This window comes from Pseudopipra pipra, chromosome 2 (assembly GCF_036250125.1).
Source record: "Pseudopipra pipra isolate bDixPip1 chromosome 2, bDixPip1.hap1, whole genome shotgun sequence".
Taxonomy (NCBI): Eukaryota; Metazoa; Chordata; class Aves; order Passeriformes; family Pipridae; genus Pseudopipra; species Pseudopipra pipra.
The window spans coordinates 43,389,369-43,417,155 of NC_087550.1; the positions used below are offsets into that span (position 1 = coordinate 43,389,369).

The 27,787-nt window shown below is 42.6% G+C and overlaps 2 protein-coding genes and 1 long non-coding RNA gene across 6 annotated transcripts in view; 1 reads left to right on the forward strand and 2 right to left on the reverse strand.

Annotated features, from left to right (window-relative positions):
• ALKBH8 (alkB homolog 8, tRNA methyltransferase) overlaps positions 1–1,819 on the reverse strand; it is a 47,972-nt gene extending 46,153 nt beyond the window's left edge. For 2 of the 4 annotated variants that reach the window (XM_064645216.1, XM_064645217.1), the window contains exon 1: positions 1,724–1,770. Coding sequence is in view for 1 of the 4 variants with exons in the window: in XM_064645215.1 (XP_064501285.1) it covers positions 1,724–1,741 (18 nt within the window). In the remaining 3 variants the exon portion in view is untranslated. Of the gene's footprint in view, positions 1–795; positions 953–1,723 lie in introns of those variants that run through there. The other 2 variants (XM_064645215.1, XM_064645218.1) reach the window with 2 other exon arrangements.
• A 5,403-nt stretch (positions 1,820–7,222) lies between these two features.
• LOC135409547 (uncharacterized) lies at positions 7,223–14,501 on the reverse strand. Its single transcript, XR_010428257.1, has 2 exons — positions 14,425–14,501; positions 7,223–8,344 (listed from the first exon to the last, which is right to left on the reverse strand). It is a non-coding gene; the product is annotated as an uncharacterized LOC135409547 (long non-coding RNA).
• Positions 14,447–27,787, forward strand: part of ELMOD1 (ELMO domain containing 1) — a 44,291-nt gene continuing 30,950 nt past the window's right edge. The window contains exon 1 of the mRNA XM_064645219.1: positions 14,447–14,559. The gene's annotated coding sequence lies outside the window, so the exon portion shown is untranslated. The remainder of the gene's footprint in view (positions 14,560–27,787) is intronic.

Sequence of the window (27,787 nt, forward strand, 5' to 3'; positions counted from 1 at the left end):
CTACTGGAAAACTTCATCTGATCTCTGGGGGAAGCAGTTCTCAAGTTTAGTCAGGCCTTTAGTCAGGTCCCCAAACTCCCACATTCTCCAGGCAAAAGGAGAGAAGTCATTGCCACAATATTTAACAAACTACCACAAAAACTGAAGCTGAAAGACTCCTTCCTCATAACCTCTGAACTAAACAATGGAACAAGGGACAGATGAGATGTGATTCAGCTGCCTAAACAGCACATAAAACTGGCAGAGATGCCCTGCTCCACAACGCCCATCCTTTCAGCTGCTGCTCAAGAAGCCAAAGACCTTCTTAATGTGCTGTGTCATGCTTGCCAGTATTGCCTCCAGCCCCTGAAGGCATCTCAAACAGTACTACCTGCATGGCTGACACTGCAGAAGCTTCTCAGACAGCTTCAGCTTGGTCTCTGAACTGGGTCTAAATTCTCTGCCTTGTCTGTTGCATCATTACCCAAGGCTCAATTCTGCAGGCACAGAAACCAACAGTTTGCCTTGATTTCCGAGTAAAGGAATCACACTAAACTGCATGGAAGTGAGAAACTCATTTGGTAGGATCTCACGCCCGTTTTACAAAGGCCAACAAAACTACAGAAGAAAAAGGGATAATCCACTGCTGCATGTATTACTCTTATTACCCCCTTTCACAAGTATTTTAAAAAAGTAGCTCCTGAAAATACATCTAAAGAGTTCGCCCTTGGAATGGGAGCTCAGGTTACAGCAGGTCACACAAATGGCCTGAAACTACTACAAAGGTTAAAGTAAAGCTTTATGCAGTGCGGGAACCTCATCTGCTGTAGAAGCCGCTTCTGAAAAGGAAAATGCTGGTGTCTGGGCGGAGCTGAGCGGCGGCCGTCGGCAGAGGGAGCGCCACGATCAGGGATAAGTTTGGTTTTATTACTCAGTTTTGGCTTGTTTTTGTGCCGTGGACACATCAATATAAACGTATACGGATGCTGCATACACATAGACATCAAAATTCGCGGGGAAAACAAACAAACAAACAAACAAACAAAAACAACAACACGAAATTCAGCAGCCCCGCTGGGGAGTTTTAAGAGCTCCAGCATGGGCCAAACGCACCTGAAGGCGCCAGCACAACCCCGCGGCTTATCCCACCCCACCTGTGCCACGGACAGCCGGCACACAAACCTCCCACCGACAGCCCATGAACCCGAGGGCCCTGGGCACTCGTACAAACAACAACGATAATCGAATAACTACAGGAACGTGTCACAGAATCACAGAATGTTAAAGGCTTGGAAGGGGCCTTAAAGATCATCTAGTCCCAACACCCCCTTGTCATGGGCAGGGGCACCTCCCACTAGGCCAGGTTGTTCAAGGCCTTATCCAGCCTGGCTTTGAACACTTCCAGGGATGGGGCATCCACAACTTCTCTGGGCAATCTGTTCCAGTGCCTCAGCACCCACACAGCAGTGTCCGTGCTGGTCTGCCCTGAGTAAACACGGGGTGGGGCTGTAAAAGCTGTAAGGCAGACGCGGGGGCTGACTTGGCCTTATCCCCCTTACACCACCTCGTCCAGACGGGGTCAGAGAGAGAGAGCCGGGGCCGGGCCGCCGCGGGCTCGGCTCCCTGCACAAGGCGGCACGGCGGGGAAGGGAGTCTGCGGCAGAGGCCGCCCCCGCGGTGCCCCGCTGCTCGCCGTCCCCAGCCGGAGCAGGACACGGCGGCCCCGACCTCGCGGTCGCGTTACCTGGCTGCAGGCGGCCATGTCGGGGCGGGCAGCCCGGCCGGCACCGCCCCCCCAACGCCGTCATGGCGCCGCCCCGCCCCCGGCGGGCGGGTTCGCACCGGCGGTGAGGCGACGGGGACGCGGAGGGGCTCCAAAGAGTGCAAACGTCTGTCCCTTTATTATAGGTCGAGGAAGCCGAACTTTGAGGTTTAACAAGACCAAGTGCGGAGTCCTGCACTTGGGTCACACTGACCCTACGCAGCGCTACAGGCTGCCAGAAGAGCATATGGAAAGCTGCCCGCAGTAAAACGACTTCGGGGGTGCTGATCGACGGAGGCTGAACATGAGCCAGCAGTGTTCCCAGGTGGCCAAGAAGGCCAGTGGCATAGTGGCTTGTGTCAGCAATAGTGTGGCCAGCAGGAATAGGGAAGTCATTGTCCCCCTGTAGTCGGCACTGGTGAGGCCGCACCTCGAGTACTGTGTCCAGTTCTGGGCCCCTCAGTGCAAGAAAGACATTGAGGTGCTCAAGTGTGACCAGAGGAGGGGAGCAGAGCTGGTGAAGGGTCTGCAGCACAAGTCTTATGAGGAGTGTCTCAGGGAGCTGGGGTTGTTTAGCCTGTAGAAAAGGAGGCTCAGGGAGGATTTTACCACTGTCTGCAACTGCCTGAAAGGAGGTTGTAGCCAGGTGGTGTTTGGTCTCTTCTCCCAGGTAACAAGTGACAGGACAAGAGGACACAGTCTTAAGATGTACCGGGGGGGGTTAGGTTTAGGTTGGACATTAGGAAGAAATTCTTCACAGAAAGGGTGATTAGACATTGGAATGAACTGCCAAGGGAGGTAGTGGAGTCACCGTCCCTGGAGGTGTTTAAATAAAGATTAAACATGGTACTTTGTGCCATGGTCTAGTTGACACAATAGTGTTCAGCCAAAGGCTGGACTCAATGATCTCGGTGGTCTTTTCCAATCTAATTGATTCTATGATTCTTTGACAGCAGCCAGTACTCTGCACCAAGACTTCATGATGACTGCGGTGATGTTCTCCTGGGGCATGCAGCCACTGCTTAGGGGAAGGATATACATGCCCAGAGGTCTGGGGCTCACAGCGCTGAGGGGAGCAGCTGGAATGGCAAGGGGAAGGGCATGAGCAGTCCCCTACGACTGTCATGCTTACTGTCACTGTGCCACCTCCCGTTCCTGCTCACTCTGTGCTTACTGTCACTGTGCCACCTCCTGTTCCTGCTCACTCCGTGCTTCCCAGTTCCACTTGCCAGCAGGGCCTCTTTGTGCTACCTTTTCTCCAGGTAGAGCCAACTCCTTGTCATCCTCCTCTCCTTCGATAGAGTCTCCCTCTGAGTCTGCACAGAACAAGTGCTTTAACCCCACGTGCAGTGGTGCACCATCCCTCAACCCCACGCCTGCCTCCGCTCCTTCACTGACACCAGGTTGGGGCAGAGCCTCATCCAGCATGAGGGATCCAAAAACAGCCAGTGGGAGCCACATCCACACTGCAGGTTAAAGACAGCTTCCCCCAGGCCAAGATGAACTAAAGGCAGCACCCCTCAGGCTGGGGTGCATTAAAGACAGCTTCCCCCAGGCTGAGGCACTCCCTAGAAGAGACCATCACCTGGACAAGCCACTGGCACTGATCATGTTACCTTTGGCACACTGCCACACTAGGGACAGAGGAAGACAACACCATGCCCGTCCAGACAAGGCCACGTGAAGTCGAGACTCTGGTTGTACATAAATATTTCACTGCTCCATCCTTGAGCTGGCTAGCAACCCCAGTAAGGCTGCAGAGTAAACTCACGCTATTGAGTGACCTGCCCCACTGAAAGGAAGCATCTCCAGAGCTCATGACTCCCTCTGTGAGAAAGTGGTCCCTTAAATCAGAGATTCAGTGTGTAAGCCTTTCCTTCATTTTTCTTCATCATAGACTAATGGAGCCCTTAGGGGCACTACTGTGCCCCTAAACATAGCCTTTCCCCCTTCTTTATCCAAAATACTGAAATTGAGGATTACCTACTTTTTCTGTCTTCACCTGGCAAATATTCTACTTCTCACTGTAGCTTATTACCAAAAGCCTAACTTTTTTCTAACTTTTTTTTTCTTTCTCCATTTAAGTACCGAACTTATTTTTATTTTTCCTCCCTCAGTCTCCTGTGGCTATGTAACTTTCCTCAATATCAATTATGTGTGGGATTTCCAAGTGGGTAGTATGTAAGGTGATGGATGAGCATGTAAATCTGTAGACAAAAGCCAGCTCCTCAAGTTTGTCCCAGATCTACACTCTGGAGCAATCTACCCATGGCTGTGCTTACTCAGAAAAAAAACAAATAAATGAACGAACCATATGCTTCCCTTGGAGCATGTACCTTTCCCTGTGCCAGGCACACAGCTATTCTGTGTGCAGGAGGTACAAGTGCACTAAGGATGTGAGGCTGACAGGGCACATCCACCAGCCTATGAAGGTAGTATTTGGTCAGAAGGGTGGTTCCACTTCTGTCCTTCCTCCACAGTCTGTGGCATTACATCACTCTCTGACCCACACAGAGGGTAGCAAGGTCTCGTGATAGCACAGATCTTCTGCTTAAGTTGTCTTATATGTAAAGTGTGAACATTAACTGCCTACCTAGTAAGAGTATAGCATATATCTTGTTAACCTTTGTGAACACTAAGCATTAGCATCATCTGGTCTTCTTGTGAGCCAAAATGAATGGGAAAGAACAACCGGGCCACATCAACAGCTGCTGTCTCTATTAAAATATTCTCTGAGGCTCTCAGCCCTGGAAAACACCCAACCCTGAAAGCTACTGAAAAGATGATACTAATGAAATCAATTTGTAATTCATTACCAATTTGTTCTGACAAGTGGAAAATACCTGCCCAAAGATTGTTTCTCTTAAGTGCCCACATTCCAGATTGTGTGGGCTCTCCATTCTTCTACTTGCATGTCCATGCGTGTTCTCTGGGTGAGAACAAACTCCCTGTGGGGTTGGGTTTTTTTAAGTATCTCTGTATGATTAGTATTGGTCAAGAATTTATCATGCATATGGCAACATCATTTCCACTGTAAATGCATCGAGATTTTTCTTTTATTAACAGCATTCTCACGTAGGAAAATTCCACCACTTAAACAGAAAACAGTTAAAGGCTGGTTAGAAGGGTTTTAATACAAGCTTACTCTGGTCAAATCAGAACTATTATTCCCTTCATAATTTAGGCCCTGAAGCACTGTGCAGTTTTCTCCCATGCTAGATAATGTGGATACAGACTCCTTCTACCACAGTGCTTATTGACTGCAAGTAAAAATACATCTCTATGTGATTAACAACATTATCACTGACTAACCCATGAAATAGGTCACGGAAGTGAGGATTCAAATACATTTACCTTTGATGTTAATATGATCTCTGATTTAAAGTGCTTTGGCAGAAATCTCAATATTTCTTTCTAAAAACCTAGTTTTTATGATGAATACTATTTTGGTTTTAAATGTTCTAGTTTGATATTAAGGTTTAATAGTTCTCTTAAGATGAAGTTTATATCAGAAAATCTTTTCTCTGGCTCTATTTTTTTTCATTGATAATGAGGAAACGTCTTCTAAAGAAGAATATCACGCTCCCATTTACTCATAAGTGAAAAATAAAATGCTGCTCGCTTTTCTCAGGAGCAAATTATAATATTTGCTATGCTGTTAGGTATTTTATCTTTGCCACATTCCCAGAGAGAGTCAAGGTATTTGTCAGCTCCTGGGAATCAACTTCTATGATAACAAGTAAACACACTTTTGTTTCCTTCAACAAACAGGAGGTTACTGGTCCATATGTGGAAAAACAATTTTACTCCCTAGCAAACAAAGCCAAGCCATGCTTTAGCCTAATGTGATCATACTGGATTTCCATCACTTTCAAACCGAATTAAAAGAGAATCGCAAGAAGATAGTAGGATTTTCTGTATCAAATCTCTCGATTTAAGAAACCGCAGTTTAAGAATCATGACAAATAGGATATATTTCAGGATAACAGTTTGTTTCAGAAGTAAGAAGAAACTTCTTAGCACAAAATCCAGCTCAAAATCATCCGCGACTAGTACTGCAGAGGAGTACCGTAGTAAATGATGAGACACAAGATGAATCGTTTTAGGGTAGCATTCATGTAATAGTTAAGCACTTTGACAAATATGTGTTGACCTAAATTCAAAATGTGCTACTGCTGCTGCTTGCGATAGTAAAACTCTCTATATCAAACCTCTGCAATGCCAAAGGCTTATATTTTTCAGGAAGACAGCAAGGCTGACTCTGTGCTGAATGTCATTCTGATTCTGCATTTGTGCTGTTCAGTGCTAGATTTCATATTTCTTTCAAGAAAAAAAAAACCTTAAGAAATTTTTTAGCAATTGCATAAGAATGGAAAGAGATGTGAAAAATCTAGGTCCTGGTAAAATCAGTAATAAAAAAACTCTTGTATTCTCAAGAGACTAAAAATGTCAAGTAATATCAGTATGCTTTCTGACTTCTAAGCTTTAGGCTATACCCTGTTCATACCTTCAAGCTTTTTTCCCAGAAACTTAAGACTTTGGAGTACTTTTTTTCCCCCTTTCCTTTAATGAAATCTGCAACTTTCCTGAAATCTCAAGACTCAGCATACTGTAACTTTAAGAAATACATTAAATACCATAAGTCTCATGATAAAATTGTAAGATTTGGCAACACTGTGTTTGTGGCACAAATACATGATTATTTGCGGGTTCACTGCCTCCTTTAGAAGGTATGATGCTTTTGTAGGACAAGTTTCTTTAGTGTGACGACACAACTTTTTCTGGGTAGGAAGATTCCAGTTCTGTCCTGGGACAGCTACAGGTCTTGTCATATAGAGAACCAAACTGATCAGTGAATGTTTAGGATTAGACAGAGGTTAGCTAAATTGACCACTTCTGCTATGCCATGAGATTGCATTAATGAAATGCAAGCCTGTCTATCAGAGCCAGGGAGGAACAACTTTAACCTCTGTTGTCAGAGACACAGCAAAGATGTGCCTATATTGCCAGGAGCCTATATTGCTGACCATTAATATTGCACTAAGACTGGGAGCACAATCTGTAAGCTTCAATAAACAGAAAATCTTTGATCCTTTTCTGGTGACTCCTCAGAAAATTCCTCTGAACTTTCAGGCATAAGACAGAAATTACTGTAATTATGATGTGCATGCTGCAAGTCTGAAGACATTTCATTATACATCCTGCCAGTGCAAAGCATCAACTCTTGTGAGGTTCCTGCAACACGCGGACACATATGTCAAAAACTAGATAATTTCTTAATTTGATTAAGGAAGAATTAAGGAGATGTAAATTCCCTAGGCCCAACTAGTGGAAAGCATAAATATCCATGAAGTTCAGATAAAAGTTCCCAGTGAAGATCCTGCCAGCCTTTTCTGCTCAAATAAAGGCTCTCAGTGAATAGTCTTCAGCCTTCAAAGTCCCACATGCCCCAATATTAAACAAACCACACATTGCAGGAAATTGTTTTGTCCTCGGTTTTAATTTTCTAGTTTTTCTCTGGGCGTAAACAATCTTGGAGACTTGGGGCTTTAAATCTTTCCAAAGCCATGCAGGCTTTGAAGAAGAGATGATAATTCTCTGCTGAACAAGAACTGTTGCTTTCACTGCCCACGTGACTCTTTCTCTGCAGTTCAGGCAAAGGAAGATCTTGTGCCAATCTAGTACACTTTTCAGGGTGTCAGAAAAGTAATATGAAGTACTGAAAGAAACATTCCAAATCAGTGAACACACGGTTTAGTTTAGCCTTGAAAGCAATGTTGTTAGAAAGATTCAAACAAAATATTTCTGTTTTCTCTGACATGAAGACTGAAAATTATCAACTCTTCTTCAAAGTCTGCATGTACTTTACAGTTTCACTCTTCATGCCTGTTTTCCATAAAGAAATAGGAAATATATATTTTTTTTAATTACTGTTGGAATTATATTATACTCTTCTGGCCCTACAGTCAAAATCTTACACTAACCTGGCAAAATTCAGTTCTGTCACAAGCAATTAGGATTTCATAGGCATGCAGAAAGCAATGCGACCTTACACAGGGATCCTCCCTGATATCTACACTGGGCAGGCAGCCTGCTTTCCTGCGTATCTTTGGAAACCATCATTTCTCACAGTTATAACTTTAGGGCACAAATGTATCATAAGGACAATAATGGAATATCAGGCACTAATTCTGTCTACTTCATCAATCAATACATTTTTAAGGATGTGGTGCTTGCAGCCTGGACACAATCTGTGAAGTTATTTTTTAAAGACATAGTATTGTTTACATACAAAGAATTAAATATTTCATTTCCATCGTAAGTGAGATCCTTGGGGCCTCCAGTGAGACTGGAGAGAATATTGCAATGTATTCCTTAAACTAGACCTCCATCCTTTCAGTTCAGTTCAGGCATCATCTCAGGAGGTCTTGTTAGCTGTTGCTCATGCAATTGGTTTACCTTCTTCGTAAGAAGAATAGCTGTGCAACTCTAAGTTGAAATTTTCTACACAAAACATGGTTGGATACTTGGGTCACCCCACTTGCTGCTCTTGTAATCTGGTTTTCATTTACTTCTCTGGATCTATATGCACACCTGCCATATCTGAAAAACAGAAGTTGTTAGTTTTTCAACTGAATAGGCAAAACCAAAGAAGATGCATCCTAACTTACTGAATTTTTTTTACAAACACCACTTCTCTGTGACTCAATTTGGCAATCTCGATGACATTTACATAAATATTTACCCAACTCGCCAAGGTTGTGAATCTTCATGAATCATTGTTTGTGAAACACTTTGTAATCCTTGAATGAAATGTAGCACATGCATTCAGAGTATGGATCTGATGAATGGCAGAGGATAAGTGAAAAGAATAGATGAAAAAATATCACATCAGCTTTTTTTACTTGTTCAATAGTGGTTTAAAAAAATTTCTCTTTTACAAATGCAAATCTTTCTTTTCCACACAGACATAATATGGTTAGAACACATCTTGGTGAAGATTAGGACACAGTTACAGCATATTTGAGTGTGTTCACTTTTATAAAGATAAATAAGCAGGCATTGTGAGCAAATAGTATTTGAAATTCATGTCTACATCACTCTATTTTACTCTTTCTATATAGAAATAACAGTCAGAATTATTTAAATTAAAATATTATAACATTAAATGCTCTTAACTCATACGTAGACAAAGTCCTTTCTGGCAAAAAGCTTTGCTTAAAGAGACGGCTGAACTAAATGAGCATACTGGCTGCTTCACTTAGCTGTCATCTCTCCAAAGGCTCTATGAGTAAGCCTGACAAACTTCATCTCTCATGTTTTCATCATCTACATGCTTCTGTTAGTGTCTTCCGTGTTAAACTTAATAGCATCTTTAGTCAAAGGAATACAAGTGAGGCAAAGCGTGGGACTGTAAATGAACAAAATAACGAGAAGATTGGTTTAACAAATTATCATGAAGCTTGTGTACACACTGCTCTAGTTGCTGTGATATCAGTCCATGAAAGCCATATAATTCACCATTGCAGGACAATCTGTATTTGATGCTTGTCTTAAGCTAGGCACGAAGAATTGACAGCTGTTCAATATTTCAAAGTAGAATGTAGATTTGAAATAGATGCTCAGATATGACAATAAAATAGTTTCTAATGTGAGGAATCAGATTTCTTAAGCAAGAAAATTATAGAAGTTAGAGTTTGGAAATATATTTTTTCACCCATCCTTCCCATCACTGCAGCAGAATGGTTCTTTACAACATACTTCTATAGTGTTCTACAGCTCAATTTGTAGGAATGCATTTTGGAGGTGAGGATATCTGCAAGGAAGTCAACAAAAACCTGCCAATTACACAGCACACTGTCCTAGAAATGGAATCACCACCTACTTGAATGTGCATGGAGACCAAAGAGAGGAATCTATGACCGAATCACATAATTCAGGGTCATGCCCACTACCTGAGCACTGCTTGGAATGGGGAGGAATGAACTACAAACTCCAGATCCCACTCAGTAAATCCCAGTGCAGATATATATGATTGTATAGAGTAAAACCAAATGGCTCCTACATATGTTGTGCACTATCAAACATAAAACAGAGATGCTAACTCGTGCTAACACGTGAGTATCCTCAGATGAAAGGCTCCAAAAGAGCAATAATTCTTACCCATAAGCGAATCTACAGATGTTTAGTACTCTCTTTGTAGATTCTCATGGATACCCAAGAAAGCCTGTTTCCAAATATTTAATTTCTTTTAATTATGAGAAGTAAACTATAAAGTTCCATGTAGATATAGAAAAGTTCGTGGCTATGCTGGCACAGAAGTAAGAACTGTATTGGGAGCACCTGTCCAGCTGCATCCATAGTACAGTCCAGCAGCTGGAATTCAATTTACTATAGACACTTTTCATTCCAGAGCTTGCTATAGTTAGTGTATCTCTCACATGATTTCTGCTCCCACTGGCAGCCTCCAAGACTACAGATTCAAACCCTGCAATGATTCTTACTGGAGTTTTCTTCTTTTTTGGTCAGCAAGTACTTTACACCCCAAATGTGTAGAAACACTGGATGGTTTCAGAAGAGACCTTAAAAGATCATCTAGTTCAACCACAAAGATCATGTAGCTCCCTTCCACTAGACCAAGCTGCTCAGAGACCCATCCAACCTGGCCTTCCACACTTCCAGGGATGGGGCAGCCATATCTTCTCGGGACAACCTGTTGCAGTTCCTCACCACCCTCACAATGAAGAATTTCTTCCTAATATTTAATCTAAATCTATCCTCTTTCAGTTTAATACCATTACCCCTCATCCTATCACTACACTCCCTGATAAAGAGGTCCTCCCCATCTTTCCTGTAGAGCCCTTTTAAGTACTGAGAGGATGCTTTAAGGTCTCCCCAGAGCCTTCTCTTCTCTAGGCTAAACAACCCCAACTCTCTCAGCCTAATCCTCATATGAGGCATGATCCATGAGAGCAGAATGGTGACAAACTTTGCTCAGACAAGTGTTCTCCCATCTGCACCTTTACCTGAACATCCCACTAACTTGGACCATATAACACCTTCCAGAAGACGTCTGGAATTTTGCTTGATGATGTCCTACGCCTAAGGTAATCTGAGCTTGATTCTGCTGTGAGCAAAAGCTGTAGCTCAGACTCACTGATGACAGCATTCTTTTGTCACCTGTTTGTTACTGGCTTTGAAAAGGCTCCATTTCACCACATACCAGTGTTTGGTCATTTCTTATAGAGGTCTAACACCAAGATCCCATACAGTTTCACAAAAACGTGAGTTTCCAAATTACAAGAGTTGAGATGCCTTTTCCTATGGAGAGCAAATAGCTGTTTAAACTGAAACCTTACTCCATGTGCTCCAATAGCCAGGAAGACTAGGAGAAAGGTATAACCTTTTTAATGCAAAGCTTTTCTCCACAAGCTAAAATATTCAATCATCTCAGTCAAAGTAATAAAGAAAAACAGCAGCTGGTCTTGCAGTACTTAATCCACTCTTGTTCCTTTGATATTACGAGTCTCATTATACTTAGCAGTATGCCTCCATTACAGCTATTTTCTTCTAAATGCACAGCACTGTCACCAGTTGCCTAATATACTATGGTCTCTTAAATCACACTTGGGTTGATTGAGCCTGAAGATCAAACATTAAGAAATAAAAAATAAAAACTTTCTAGTGATCCACAGGTCTCTGGAAAACTCCTGTCAGATTAAAGCCAAGGGTGTGATCCCTGATAACCCCCAGTTGACTAGAGTCCCCTCAAAAGAGGCAGGTGAGGAAGACCGAAAACAGCCTTAGAAATTTTTCATTTATGGTGAGAGTATCCTGTCTCATGCTCAGTAAAAACTAGAGAGATTGATAATCTGGACTATAGATTTTGAAAACTGAGGTAAGAAAGATCCTTATGTAAATAAGGAGATTGTTCTTATTCCTTCTTTATCTTTTTGCACTACAACTTTTTAGATTATTTCAGGAGTACTAGGATTGTTAGATAAAACATATTTTTTTTTCTTGTCTGTTTTAAGTAAAAGAATACAACTGTAGCTAAAATATTTTTGCCACCACTGTATTGTCACAAAATGAAAAATTACTTGTTAAAAAGAAAACAAAATAACACAATAAAAACATTACCTAAAACATAACTCCTTATGGTGCATTTAATAATGCTTGGGGGACACATTGAGATAAGTGCTGGGTGGTGTCAAAATATGTTAGGTTCTTCACAAGGGCATAGCACATGTCCTTGTTATCAATTTCATCTTTAGCAGTAAATTGTGTAACAGCAAGAGCTGCTATCCAAAATAATGAGGGACTTGAGCTTTTGATTTTTCACCAATATCTGAGCAAGGAATGTTGCTATCTGGGGTTTTTGCTGCTTCTGTCACCTTCTTTCTAATGCTAAATTAATCATGCAGGTGACCTTGCTGGTTTTTATTAAGCACAGCAGGCTGTATGAGCTATTGCTGGAAAAGTGTGACATTGCTCAACTAGTGGGGTCCTACATCTATTTTTTCTAATGTGGTTTTCACTGCCACTTCCAGTACTAGCTATATTTCTGCTGTCATGCACAGCTTCTCTCATTTGCCATAAATTAAAAATAATTATGCTGTTGGAAGGAAAGTAAAGCATAGTAAAATGTTCTGTAACTGCTTATAATCAAAAGACCTGGGGATATTTTATAAAACGCTGGTTTGCCTCAACTTTCCATGAGAACAATGATGCTGAACATAGGAGTCATAATAACCTGGGTAGCTTCCATCCCAAGATACTGAGTGAATGGATACATCAAACTGAAATTTGGTAACAAATGTTTTTAAAAAATCCTGTCAAGTCTGAAATGGCACTTCATGACTACAGTATAGCCACCTGCCACTATGTGATTCCAGAGAATGGGCAGAAAGCCATCTGGAAACTCCAAACCTCTTGTTCAGTTCCCCTAAATTTGCCATAACAGTAAGGAAATAAGTCAATAAGTCTTTCCAGCTTACATTTTGAATTCCTTGATATTTGTGAACAAGAGCATGTTGTTTCAGAAAGTAAGGCTACTTCTGTAGCAAGGATCTGGCTTTTCATGCTCGTGATTCATCTTGCATAATTATGAATGAAATGTCTTACAAATTTCTGTTCCTAAACTTATTTTGGGAAGTGTAGCTGAACTCTGCTCCTGAAGCCCCTGAAAAGTTCCCCAACACTGGATTTGCTCTCTTCAGAGAGCTAGGGACTCCTAGCCTATAGTGGCTCCTCTGGCCTAGTGCTAGAGAAGTTTCTGACAGGCACAGTACCTGAGAGCAAGAATGTGTTGGGGGTGGAAATCAATTGATATAGTAATTAGAAAAACTGCTGCAATGCAGGCAACAGGAGAAAGAACTACTTTTCTACTTGCATTGATGCATGGAATTAAACTTGTAAGATTGCTTCAACATGCAAAACACGATGCAAATAAGAGCTGAGGCAGTAAAGCTGAAGTCTAATACCGACTATTTTAGTTGTTCCTTTGAGCATCAGACCTTGTTTGCTCATGACCACACAGCTGTAACGGAGGCTGCTGGGATCTCCTCTGTTCCTGCCATTTGATCAGCTCTGCAGATCACAGCATCTGCCAGCCAGGTGTGTCAGGCACGCTCACGACAAGTGGAAGAGGGACTACATAGGTCTAGCTAGAAGGAGAATTAACTACCATTCTGCTTTGTCTTAAGACATGAAGAGCATTTCCTAGTCATTAAATGTTTAACTCAATGACACTAAGGTTTTCACCATACTTCTTGAATGTGACAGTTGATTATGGGATCAAAATGACTGAAAAAGGAGATTCAGAAGAAATTAAACCATGTTTCTGTAACAGGCATGCAGAAAGACTATTTTCAAGTTAGGCATAGAAAATACTTTGAAAAGTAGGTTAATTAGCATTTTCAAAGGACTTCTGAAAACCCGAGACTCTAGGACAATGTTGGGATGCCAATGTGGCCTGACAGCCTGCTTACATCTTCAAAGGAGCATCTGGACAGATGCATGCAGCAGTAAGGATGAACAAAACAGAGACTATTTGCCTACTGGCAGTAGTTAAAGTACTGGACAACTTTAAATGATTCTGTGGATGCTCCAGACAACAGTCATTATTCTCTTGGGAGGGAGAGCCATATAAATATACTGACATGCCTGTGATCCTGGTTAGCAGACTTTAAACTTTGAAGATCAAAAGCCTTCAGGATATACTGCTGGGGAAGAAAGGACGCTGATCTCCTTGACAGATCGGTGGGATGGCATATGGAGGCAGAATGCTGACTCGCTGGATAATACCCTAGCTAGCCGGGACCTTAACTCCTTGGACACGTTCCCCACTTTCTTATAGGACCTTAACTGTACTACTGTGCTGGATTCCCCTGAATCTCAGACAGGTATCGCCTTTCCTCGGCAAGCGTGGGGAGGGCGAGGGGGGAAGGTCTCGAAGTCCAGAGATAAGAGGTGCATCCTGCTCCGGGGGCCAGGTACCACGATGGCAGGCGGCGCGCAGGGACCCACCGCGCCCGCGGACGCTCGCCGCGCACCGCCTGCTATCGGCCCCCGGCCCCTTCCCCTCCCTGCGGGGCGGGCTCGGGCCCCGCCGCAGCCTCCCCCCGCGCTCGCCGGTAGGCGGCACCGCCACCCGCCTTCCTCCGCCTCCTCCTCCTCCTCACCTTCGCCGGGCGCCGCGCCGGGTGACCCAGATCGCGGCGGCGGCAGCTCCGTGTCCCTCCCGGCGAGGCAGGACGGCTGGGGACGGCTCGGGAGGGCGGCTGCGCTGCGCCGCGGGGATGTAGCGGCGCGGAGCGGTGAGTGCGCGGCGCCGGTGGGCCCGGCGGCGGCCCCGCGGGTCGCTTAGCGACGGGAGGCGGCTCCGGGCATCGCATCGCAGCACCCTGCGCCGCTTCCCCCCCCCTCATCTTCCCTTCCCCGCCCGGCAGTGGGAGCGAAGTTTTGGCCCTTTGAATGCGGGACGCTTCCTGGGAAGACCTTGGGGCGTAAGGAAATTTGGAACCGCTGAGTGGTTTGCGCATTTAGGGTATTTTTAGCTGATTTTTAAATTTTTTTTTAATTTAATTTTTTTTTTTCTTTTTTTTTTTTTACTGCCCCATCCTTTGTAATTGGGCAGGAGGAGGGCGGCGCTGGGCGGCCGACAGGCGCGCGGCTCTGCGGCTCCGCAGTGGGCTCCGCGCCCTGCCCTGCCTTGCCCCGCAGCCAGCCTGCCCTGCCCCGCAGCCCACCCTGCGCGGTCCCGCCGGTGTGGCTTGCCCCGCCGCACCTGCCCTGGAGTCTGTGCACCTCAGTGACACCAACATGTGCACACGATAATGATGACTTCTTTTTTTCGTGGCATTCTCTTCTTCCCTGCCTCCCCTTCATCCCCCGCATGGTCATTGTGTATTGAAGTTACGCTTGCTCCCGAGTTTAGTCCAGGATTGATGTCTGTAGTCTTTGATGTTTCCCTTTGTCCTTGCCGTTTCTGGTTTTCTTATAATTTCTTTTAAAATGGTAAAAGAGAGTAGCGAAAGTCTGTGTCAGAATGGGGGCGGCGTGGCGGGGGGGGGGGGGGGTGCGACGCTGGAGAGGGAAGAACAACACCTTTGTCCCAATTCAGTCAACTCAACAGTCAGATCACAACAAGCTGGGTTTTTTGTGACAAAGGCATTTGAAACAAAGGAACCATTTTTGAAACTGGAAGAAATTTATTTTGTGGCTTGCATGCTTTAATAAATCCGGGTTTTCATTCTTTTCTTTTCTGCATCCCCATGCCCCACCATCCCACCCCTCCACTATTGTAATGTATCCTAAAATGACATAGAAGAAATAGCATCTCTAAAATCCTGCATCATCCCTATGCACTACAGCAGCTTACGCATTGCCTTCTGTTTCAAACATTTCATTGCGTGTTTTTAAAGAATGTTGTTTTGTACTGGTAGATCAATGAATAGTTGAATCAATTGAGTGTGCTTGTGATAAAAACATCTTGTCTCCCTAAGAACAGAACAGCAAAAGACTCCTTATGTATTATAATTTGGTAGGTGTTGCATACTTATGTCTGTTTAGCAAAGTGCAAGTTCAGATGAGACTTGCTGATTTTTGGGAGACCCTGCTTTTCTCTGACTGTCTTAAAAAATGTGGGCTACTGCACTGCCAAACCAAACCAGTGGAGTCTAGAAATATCTTTTGACTTGTTCAATTATCATAATTTGCATGTCATTTTAAGCAATCATTTCAACTAAAACAAATGCAAAACTACATTGCTCTAACAATTGACTTATCAAGGCTATTTGAAGCTCAGAGACAGGAAGCCTATGATTTTCAGGAGTGAAATCATGTGACAGCATCAGATGCTGTATGTGTCACTCTAAACAAAAAATGGACAGAAAATAATCCTGGGAAAGCACCAAAAAATGGAAAAACCGTGCAACAGAATGAATTTGTTAACTTCCCTGCTGGATCACTGATAATACAGTAAAACATGTTCTGCTAGTGTAAAAACCTGCTACTGCTGAGCACATAACAAAGTGCCTACGAATCCTTTGCCTGCTCAGCTCTTGAGACAGGGCTTTATTAACCATGGGACAGCATCATATTAGCTGCACTGACGCGTGTGAACCCAAGAATTTCCTTTGATCAAACATCTTTCTGTTGCTCTTGATGAGGAATTACAGCCCCTTCGGCTAAGCAGAGAACTTGTACTTGCAGTTAATCTGTGATCAGCTATTAACCAATTAAAAAAAAAATCTGTTCAATTATACAGTTAGGGCATAAGAACTATACAGAGTCAGGTGAGCTTTATTTTTCCCAAGGGGTCATTTGAAGTCTTAGCAGAAAAATTGCAAGAAGAACAAGCTTGGGTTGCCTGGAGATCAAATCTTGTTGGATTTAATGCCCTCTGGCTCATGAGACTACTTTTTTTTTTTTTTAAATGAACATCTGCTCAGCCTTCTTGATTGGAAAACTTCTTTTATTTAAAATCCTTTGCTGGTAATGCAGGGCAAAGGACTGTGTGAAATATGTTACTCTCATACAATGCAAGCTTTGGGAAGGAGGTGTGAAGAGTAAACTCCAGAATAAGGTTTACTGGAATACTGAGAAGGAAGCCAGGTGGTGAGAATCCAAGCAGGAAAGAAGGATAAAGTAGAGAAAAATAAAATGAAAAATGAGCCTGATGTAAAGAGATGTGGATAATGTTTATGTTAGCACAGGACTGTGGCTGTGGTTCAGGCTTAACATCCTCAGCATCCGTCTAACATGATATGAGCTCGAGTATTGAGCAATGCTATACTGTGGGATTTGCCAAGCCTGAGCCGGAGGTGGAAATGCTGCTTGTTCCTGCCAGGCAGCGGAAAGAGAAGTCTGACAGCAGAGGTTGCGGGACCAGCTTCCCAAATCACTTCTTATGGTATGTGGGACTGCATGAGCACTCCTTTTCAAGGCAAAGCAAGCATTTTGGTGGCAAACTGACCTGTTTGACTTTGCCTTGAGACAAACTATGAATATGTTTACACTAGTGATTTGGCTCACATCCAGCTTGAGTATCTGACACATTCCCTGAAAACCTTCTCCAGTTGCCTTGTGGTGGTTAAGGTCTCAGGGCAGTCTCACTACAAGAGACCCGAACTCTCCCATTGAAACTAAACCAGGACTTCCACTTTGGGAACATTCCCATTCAATTACTGAGTCTTGTGCGAAAGACATTGGTTTCTTTAAAGTGCCTCTCAGCTGTAATCGAGTGAGCAGTTCTCATCCACTTTAGCATAAAACTGGTGAAGACCCCCACACCAGTTTTTTTAGCTTGAAACATTTCTGGCAGTTTGTTCCGGGGTGCTGTGTCCTATTTCCCTGAAAAATGTGAGCAAACATTTCTCAGCTTTCTGTTACAGCTGAGAGGCCCTTCAAAAAGATAGTTTCTAGCATTACAGTAGGTATAGTACTTACTACATAGGAGTGAATATATATGAGTGAAACTAATCCATTGGGCATGGTGTTTTTTACATGTCCTAATCTGTCTGCAGGTCCTCAGGCTGAGCACTCCATCTTGCTTCAGACGGATACAGTCACAAACATAAAAAGGAGCCTGGGGAATAGGAGAAATACAGGAGGTGCAAAGACTGGAATTGAAAACAATTGACAGTGTAAGCATGTGAAATTGCAAATTGTTAGAGCAGATTTAGGAGGTGCAATATACTGTGGTCCTCATGACTATATCTATAGGAAACTGTGTACCTGTGAGATCTCCCCTCTCTGGTGATATTGTACCTAGAATTACTTCACAGGCATTTTTAGTCCAGTTGTCCCTGCCTTTTTGTTCTTCACCTCACTTTGTTGGCTTCGTGGAGCACCTGAGAATAAATAGGAGGAACTATTTTGGGAGCACATCAACTGCAACCCAGCATTTAGTCCCAGGGACCAGATTGGAGCTACTCCAGCATCTGTATAGGGTGTTTTGTTTAAAAATAAGCAGCCTTTCCCCAACCTAGATGGTTTCAATTTCAAGTGCTTGGCAGGACTTTTTTCCTTGGCAGAGGCACTTCTGTTGGTCTGTGCTCTGCACTGATGTAGCTGTACCTTCAGCAGTAGTTCTGTATTTTGCTTTTCTGGGGAAAGATACTGAGATAGAGAGATTAAAGGGCAGGACCAAACCCAAAAATATTATTTATACCAAGTTCTGTCTCCACAGCATTCTGTGTCATCCTGCTAACTCAGTCATTGATGTCTTCTGATGGTGCATAAGAAGGAAAGGCAGCTTCTGTAAAGAAGGCTTGTTTAGGACTGTGTGCAATCAGCTATCAGTTTCACAAACACAAGAGTTATTCCTTAGCATATGTATGCCATCTGCCATGTGTGCCCATATTATATGTCTATGTCTGTCACAAGTGAACCAATAAGTTTCCTAGGACTCCAAAATCATAACACTGTTGGGGTCAGCATATTGAGCAAGTGCTTCTGTGGCCAATTACAGATTGCACTGATAATGAACAGAAGTTTTCCGCTGTTTTTATATTCTTCTTTCTCTTTTTAGTCATCTTATATATTTGAAAAATAAAGATAAATCCCTACCTTTCATTGTCTTCCAGGATGACTTTGGTATTGAGATTTGTCCATGGTGTAGCAACACCATTTGTTACTACACTCATAATACTTGCACAATCATGTCGGCGTGCAGGTGATATGAATTGGGCCCCTTAGTACAACACTGTCCTGTGGTCATGGAAGCGGTAGTCCTCCTCCATAGCTCTGGTAGGCAGTTATAAGGGCAAGCCTCTTATTCCCTCTCCCACTCTGATTTCACAAAGCCATATCCATATCAACATTGACTTGGATGTGTGCCATCAAACAGGTTGTGCCTCTGAAACACTAAGATCAATGTGGAGTTTGTTAATTTTGGGCTTGCTAGGCTTTCATGCTGTCAGTGTTAAAGCAGCCTGAGGAGAACAGATTGGCTGAAGGAGGAAAAGAGGAGTTCTTCCTGAACCATGTGAAGAAGGGAGAGGAGTGGGAAAAGGAAAGGAATGGTGGTGCTCCCAGAAGACGATATGGAAAACAGGATATACCAGAGCGCAAATTAAGACAAAGCCATGCAATCTACTCCCAGCTCTTTCATGCAGGCTATAACATTATCTCCAAGAATCTGAGACAGTCATGTTCTTCTTTGAACCTCATTTGTCCTGACCAACATGTGCTATATCACACATGCCTCAAGGATAAGATCAATTCACATTAATGAACTATTATATCTGCTGCAAGTATTCTGGAAACTGTTTTATTTATTGTCTTTTAGAAGTTTTTCTATCACTTTACACTTATGGGGTAAATGGTAGGACTATAAAAAAAAAGTATGCTCACTTTTCTAAGTAGAGACACTGAAGGAAGAAGACTTTGTGTTGCATTTTGTTAATAAACCTGTTATGGCAGTCCTGTCAATCATCCTGTCCTAGTTTGTATTTCTCCTGGCTCTGCTTTGTTGTTCTTCCCCTGGGTGATGTTGTTACAGGAAGAGTTTCCAATGGTCTTCATATCTCTCTTTTTTCTTTCCACGTTGTCTTCTCCCGCCTTTCCAGTTTGCTGCTATCAAATCTTTGCCAGTATCCTTTTCTGTTTGAGACTGGGCACCTAAAAGAAAGTAAACATTTGGTAGGACCAAGCAGGAAGTGGGAGAGGGAAGGAGAGCACCAGAGCACCTTGTACTTCCTTTGTCACTCACCTTTTCCCTACTTGGTTGAGAAAGTACATTTTGTGCAATTACCACATAAAAATGGTTCCTGTACCATGCTTCAAAGTGTGCTTCGTAGGTCTTGCTCACTAGCTGGTATAACTTCATTGACCTTCAGACCATTCTTTCCACCTTTACCTTTTGCAGATCTTCATCAGCTTTTTTTCTTACTTAGTCATGTTAGAGTGGTGGTTGTGTTGCTGTATCCCTCCTTTCTATGAATCTCCCTGTCACCAAACTCTATCATAACTTTCTTTCTCCACTGCCTATAGAAGCAGCGCTTGATTTTGATGCTACTTGGAGTTATCTTAAGCTACAGTAGGGTAAAGTGAGCCTTAATGCACTTTTACAGTTGTTCACAACCCTTGTTAATAGAAACTAAAATTTCGTAAGATACTTGTGAGTCTTCCAAGTTGAAGAGTCAACTGGTAGCTGCTGGTACATAGGCCTGTCTGGATAACAGATTTGAGAAGATACCCTAAAGTGATGTGGGTTTTTTTTTACCATGTTGCCATTCAAAACTTTTCCTTAAAGAAGGGCTTAAATCTGTTTCAACCAAAACATGGAGTTTGCAGTATATATTGGAGAAACTTAAGAAACATTTTCTGGTTTTCATGATAAAATAGATTATTTCTTCCCCTTCTCCTCACCCCAGGCATTGAAAAAACCAAAACAATCTGCCTTGCATATGTCCTTCTGGGCAGAAAATGCACAACCAGAGATTCCAGCAAGGTCATGTACCTGGAGTTGTCCTGATTTCCTTCCTCCTGGGATGTAGAACATCTCACTGAGCAGCAAACAGGAGATGAAATAGTAGGCCATGAAGTTTGCAAAAAAACTGCAGTGGGATTTTAGGTCCTTCTGTCCACTGATTAAGTATGTTGCTCATTTATTGTGGTCCCTCTGCAGACTGCAGGACTCCAGGCAGCTAACAGCTGGTGCATAACACTTGCTGTAGGATGCCCTTGGTTTCACAAATGTGATGCTTTGTGACATCATCTAACTGGCTTACTGCATGGGAGATCATCATTCTTGAATTCTGTGTTAGGGAAAAGTTTGTCTGTAAAACCGGAGAATGAAATGCAGAAACTCTCATGTACCTTACTTGCCCTACTCTTGCATGACTGTGTCTCAGAGCTCTGTGGAAAAGTTGTCATTCCCATGCCGAAGTAATTTGGCGCAATGTTGAGAAAATGGCACTACATGGAGTAATTTTTTGTTAGATCAGTATGAATTGTGTCTGATCTTCACCAGGCTCCTGGATAAATAAATTGCTTTATGCTCCTTTACCCTGAAAGCTGAGTTTGGCCCTAGACCTGACACCTCTGGTGTCCTTGTCTTAACTTCTTTTTTTTATTTTTTTGGGTGGGGAGGGGTGTCAGCAAACTAAATCTCAGAGTCCTTAGTTTTACATGCTTTCAGGCTGATGCTTGGTTTGAGCTTGTATTAATCTGATGGCTGAGTTCACTCTGCTTGGTCCAAGCAAATATAATGGTAGATGGAAAGATATGGAAAAGGATAGACCAAGCATCTGTGGTGTAATTCCATTGGCATTGCAGATCTGCATGTGACCCATTGATAGAAAGATGTTCCTTCCCCACAAACTACTGTTTGTTAGGAATTGGTAGAGCTCTAAAGCAGATCTAGACTTCAGTTAATTTTGGTGGCAAGGGAATACATCCTCTTTGCCTTTTAACTTGTACTCTCCACTCATCTTCAGGCAATGAGGTGGAAACCAAGAAGGGAAGGCAAATGCACATCAGTCATTCACTTTTGAAAATAGAAATTTTGTGTTTTTTCCATGAAGCTTCTGCAGTAATTAGTCTGGGAGCTAACCAGGCAGCATATTTGGATTTTATGCATCTAGCCTTGTAGGATTTATTCTAAACTTGATGGAATGTTGCTATGAAGTGTGATGTTTTATTTAGAACAGACTTCCTTGCAATTCAAGCTGTTGTAGAGTGTGTCTGGAAGCAGAGCAAGTGGGCCAGAAACTTTGCACTGCAAACCATGTAGACATGTATGAGCCACCCAGATGATGCTGCTGTTCTCCTAGGTGAACTCAGCGGCCAAATGAAAGTTCATGAGAGGTGGCTAAAAATTATACCATTTTATCATATATGAAGGAGGGGGGCGGAGGAAGTTGCTGTGGGTTGAAGGCTGTTTTCAAGTATGACACTTCATTTTTAGCTGATATGTCATCTACTCTGTTCTCTTCCATGTAAAATACACTTTCCTCAATATGTAAGGTGAGCTTGTTAAGAGTGGAAACACTATAGATGGAGACAACACTTGGATACTTTAATTCTGTTGAATTTAGGCATCTGACAACATTTCTAGAAGTTTACAGTTCTCTGGGGTGTGGAAAGCTTCCTGTGTTTTTTAACTTCGTATTTATTATTAGAAATAGAATGTACCCAGCAAAGTCTTCACTGGTAACCTGAAGTGACTTCATGTAGTTTTGTCCTCCGCATCTTTCAACATTGTAATAGAACAGAGCCAATAGAAATTGGTTAAAGTATTACTACAGTTCTGCATGCAAAGCGTGTCTGTATGCATAAACATCTCCTTTATTGAATTTCTGGGATATAGTTTGCTTTGAACAGTCAGGTGGAGAGCCATAGCCTTCTCTTTTAAGGGGCAGAGATCAATCATAAAAGGTGGAGATGCTTCTACAACTCTGAATTCTGGTTTGATGTTATCTTCATTAAACTGTAGGTTATCACTGAACAAAAATCTGTGGAGGAATTGCATTGTGTAGACTGAATTGGGTGGTGTTAGAGGTAATCTGCCATGTGAGACTTGATAAGTGAATTTTCTTGAAGCCAGATACAATCCTACGTGACTGCCTCTTACAGGTATTGCAAGACCCTCTTGATCCTTCGTTGTTGTGTATCAGGGATGCTATTTACCATTTTAAAGAGGCAGTAATGGTGCTAAGGTAGAACTACAAAATTAGAGACTTTCAAAGCATTGTTCTGTAGCTTGAGAGAAAGTGGAGGTTTTGTGGTCTCCCACCCCCCAACTCTGCTTTTAAGCTTTTATTCAGGGCTCTTTTTATTGCTTAATTGTGTTGTATGTGCTCATGCTCACAGGACTAAAATTCAGTTAAATTTTACTTCACATCTAGCCTTTCCTTCACTCTCCTAGTGAAATACTGAAATGGAAAATGTCAACCAGTGATGGAGATAAGGAGGGGAAAAAGTTTTATTACCTGTGACAGTGTGACTGAAGTCAAGTCTTGCTTATTAACATCATCAATCAAGTGTGACATTTTATTCCAAGACTTTCTTCTAAAGAGTGTTTTACGTTGAATACAGCCTCATCATGGGCACATGGAAATGAAAATATCCTTTTGTACTGAGATGAGAAACTAAGCTCACACAAAACAGGCATCCACTGTTGATCTTTAAGGTGAGTCCTAGCAGTGGCTGCATCCACTGGTGTCAGGCAAAGCAGCTTCTGAGCCAAAACAAAGTGCTTTTGCACTCCATGGGACTGCCATTCGAGGCAATCTGTTCTTGGGAGCTTTTTCACCAATAGAGCCATTTCCCAGGATGCATTCTGAGTTGGAGAAGTCTGAGCAGTGTTCTTCCTATAGCATTCAAAGACCTATAAATGACTATGCTGCAATTGAGATGGTTGAAGTTCCTCTGGTTTTACTAGGTTTTTTAATACACTTGAAGGGACTTTTATGCCACCTTTGGGCATGAATGCAAGCTGGAGGATGCAGATAGGTATATATCTATTCCATGGATAGCCTGATAAACAATACTTGCTGAGAATTAGAATGGCTTACCAAACTGGAGTCCTAGAGTTGTTGGGGATTTATTTGTATCTGGGGGTTTTGTGTGCTACATTGATACTGGCAGGCCTCTTGGAGACTCTCATTTTTGAGTTGTACAACCCTTATAATGATTTGTTTATGGTCAAATTGTATGGTGGAGGCTTCTGAGTAGGAGTGGAGGGGAGAGATAAGATAGAGCGAATGATTTTGTTCCATCCTAAAGCTAAACTTGTTTCTTGGGAAACACTAAAAAGTATATAGGAATTTAGTGAGAAGTTGGTAACTGATAAAAGAGCAGGGACTTGGGCACAATATCTGTTGTATCTCTATAGCACTATAGTACTATGAGTACTTGGGTATAACTCAGGTTATCTGAGATCTTCCTGTAAAAGTGACCATGGGGGAAGCAGAGAATCAAAGGCTGAAAGAGACATTAGAGTATCTCCAGTCCAACCTCCTGCCCACATCAGGGTCAGCTCTGCGGTCAGGCTTCTCTGGCCTTCATTCAGCTGGGACTTGAAACCTCAAAGAATAGAGATTGCACAGTCTCACTGGGAAACCTGTGCCGCTGTCTGACTGTCCTATTCAGGAAAAATTTTTACCTTGTATCCAGGCTGAACCTCTCCTGTTTAGGTTTCTGTCCGTTGTTTTTCGTCTTCCTGCCCTGCACTGCTATGAAGAATCCATCTAAGACTTCTCAATGATGTCCCTGTAGCACTGGAGGTGCTGTTACGTCCCTCCAAAGCTGTCTCTGCCTGGGGCTGAACAAGCCCATCTCCCCCCCCTCCCCTGCCATCTCAGTGGCCTCTGCTTAACTCTCTTCAATTTATTGGTGTCTTTTGTGTATTGCTGGAGCCTCAAACTAGACAGTGTCTAAATATGGCCCAGAGTGCTGAGCAGAGGAAGATAATCTCTTCCTTCAATCTACTTACTGGCTGTGTTTGTGTTCATGCAGCCCAGAGTGCTGTTGTCTGTCTTTGCATACTGCTGGCTTGCTGCCAGCTTGCTATCCTGCAGGACCTCAGGGGACATTTCATAAAGTGTGTCAGCTATTCTTCCCCTTTCTAATTCTAGTTATCGCAGGTTGGTGTTTGAGATACAGAAGCACTAACATTCCCTTCAGGAAAAAAAAAAAGAGGAATATACAGAGGCATAACTCTTTTGCTGATGTAAGGCTCAAGCCTATTGTCCCTCACAGATTAATACATGCAGGTTTTTGAGGTAAATGAGGGATAGGTGGTGACCCGGGATACTGCTGGAAAGAAAAGTTGCAGTCTGAAATCAACATCATGATGGTGGCATTCAGAAAACCATACTTTGAAACTGTAACAAATAAACTTAAAAATAAATTACTGGGCTTTGGGTTTTTTTGGTAATCTAAGGATCCACATAAACAAAGTTCTATATTCAGCCTACTCATATTAATGGTTCCAACAATTTTTCTCTTCAGCACAGATACTCTTCCTCTATAATTGGAATATAACCCTTCTAAGTGTTTGCAATATGCCAGCTTGCAAAACAAATATTGTGAAGGAAACTACCTTGGGTTTGTATTTTACTCTGAAAATATGGCGATTTATATTAAATAACACAAATTTTCTCTTCAGCTGTGTCTTCAGCTTTCTTGAAGACAAACAAAGCAAACTCTGAGCTTTAAATAAATAGGTGACTTTTAAGGCTTACTCTTCATTTCTTTGAGCTTCCAGCAACTGTTAACCTTTCAGATTGATGCATGTTGTACTGTACTACCAAAAAGATCATAGTCACAAGAAATTCCAATAGTTGATGTTTACTTAAGGACAGCTTCAGTTATATTTTGAGGCAGAGTTTGCAATAGTTTTGCAGTTCTATGTGATTACAGTAGTACTGCTTCTCTTCCAGGAAAAGCTGTGGTTAGTTTTAGGAGGGAAAACTGCTATCTTGTTTAAAATTAACTGGATGAAACAATTGGCAATGAACTGGTATGTGGGTGTGGTGTTGGAGGGAGAAGGAAACTGCTTTGTAGAAGTGGTGTGGTACAGGATAAAATCCTGCAAGCCGAGAACTTGAGCGTATGGGACATCCAAACTGTGTCCTTGCTCCATCATTCTCAATCTAGAGCCTTGCAACATGGATCACTCTCTTCATGCCGAAGAGCAGACTTCAGATATTGAGTCAAGAGGTTTTCTGTAGTGGATCTATATTGTTGGTGCAAGCTACTTCTAGAGAGTTAGTGGAAGATAGCTGACAAAGTCAGACCTACTTGTCTTTAGACTTACTTCGGCTGCATGACTTAAAATCAGAAAAGGCTGAAAATCTGACTACAAAAGGATAAGAAAAGTATCTTGTAGGTACCTTAGTGAGAAAATGTGTGCATAGCATGAAGCTGGAACATTTTCTTAAGCTCTAGAAAAACACAGCTAAAGTTCAGACAAGTAAAACCATATAAAAGTGCAAATTTGGGCTCTGGGTGGTGAGTGGATGCTGTTTCCAATAGGTTGCTCCCCACGGGGCACCTGCTGGCTCTGGGTGTCCCACTGAGAGTCTGGCACTTTTTGACAAAAGTGATATTTGAGAAGTGCACGAAGGAGGCTGGAAGTCAAGTCCTTCTCCCTGACCAAAAATGGAGGGGTGGGGGAGGGAGGAGGGGACGGTTTGTTTGTTTTCTGTTGTCTTTTTTCTAAACACATCTAATACAATTGACTTTTTGGGTAAACTCTGGAGTGTTGATAGAACATGTTATCCTGAGCTATAGCTGCTCTTCCTGTTTACTGAGATGCTGGAAGTAAAGTTTCACTTACGAGAAATCTGTTACATGTTGAGATAAAGAGACTGGTGGAGATTTGGTCTTGTGGCTCTATAGGTTTTTGAATAGTTGAACTTAATCAGCTGTGAATTGTGGTAACAATCTTTCTAAAGAGTTTAAACACTGTTTTCTTCACAGAAAATCTTTGCTGAATTCCCCTAGAGATTCACTTATGGAGATATATGGAAATAGGGAATCCTGCCCTCCAGTCCTACTTGTTTGAAGATGACTGTAAATTCTCAGCTTCTGATTTGGCTTCCCAGTCTAGCCTGGATGCAAATAGCTTAGTGCCATGTGTGTGTGTGTCCACAAAAGTGAATTGTTGCAAGAATCGCAGAGCACAGCACTGATTTTTTATCTCTACTTAGCAGATTACAGCATTTAGAAAGCCTGTCTACCACACATAAAAAGTAAACTTTTTACCTTATGAACCAAGACAGCAGCATAGATTCTCTGTGCATCTGCTTGAGCTGGAAGTCTTGCCTCTAGGTCTTGAAGCCTTCTTGTTAACAGAGTCAGGTGGAATTTGATTGTGTTGAGCCCCAGTGGAAACTGCTTTAGAGGCCATGGCCTTCCTATGGACCTGGTTATTATCTGGGCCTGTGCTGTAGGGAACTGGCTGTTGAACATGCAGAGTGAACTGTTCCTCTCCAAACTGAAAGGCTTTGGTATTGATTTCTGTGGCATCAGGACTTCAGCTGTAAAATTTCTTTCTCATGACTTTCCCACAGACATTTTAATTAAAAGGGAGAGAACAACAAAAATTATTCTTGTAATTCCAAGGGTGTGCTTTTAAAGAGATCCAAAATTGGCACTTTCAACCATTTGTCATGCTTGTTTTGTCACTTAGTTTTTTGCTCTTTCTTTGCAACCAGTGACCTTCCTTTGAGTTTAGCTTTCTGGGAAGAAGACAAGGGTGTATGAACAGCTTTTCATTCACTCCTGGCCAGGCTTCACGAACGAAGATTTGGGGAGGGCTCTACCCACGTTTGTCACAAGCGCATTGGTGGCTAAAAAGGCCAATACGAGATAGACACGTCCGGTTGCAAAAGGCACAGCAGAAAGACTCCTTAGGTGGTATATTCTGCAAGGCACGATTCTTTCTGCATTGTCTTTTCTCCTCGAGAGTGATCCTGCGTGCGTTCTCAAAAGCATCAGCAGCGTTATAGATGGTGTGTCTCCAGACCTCCCGATTGGAGGCCAGAGTAGACCAGTTATGTTGATCAATATGGCCAAGGCTGAGATGTT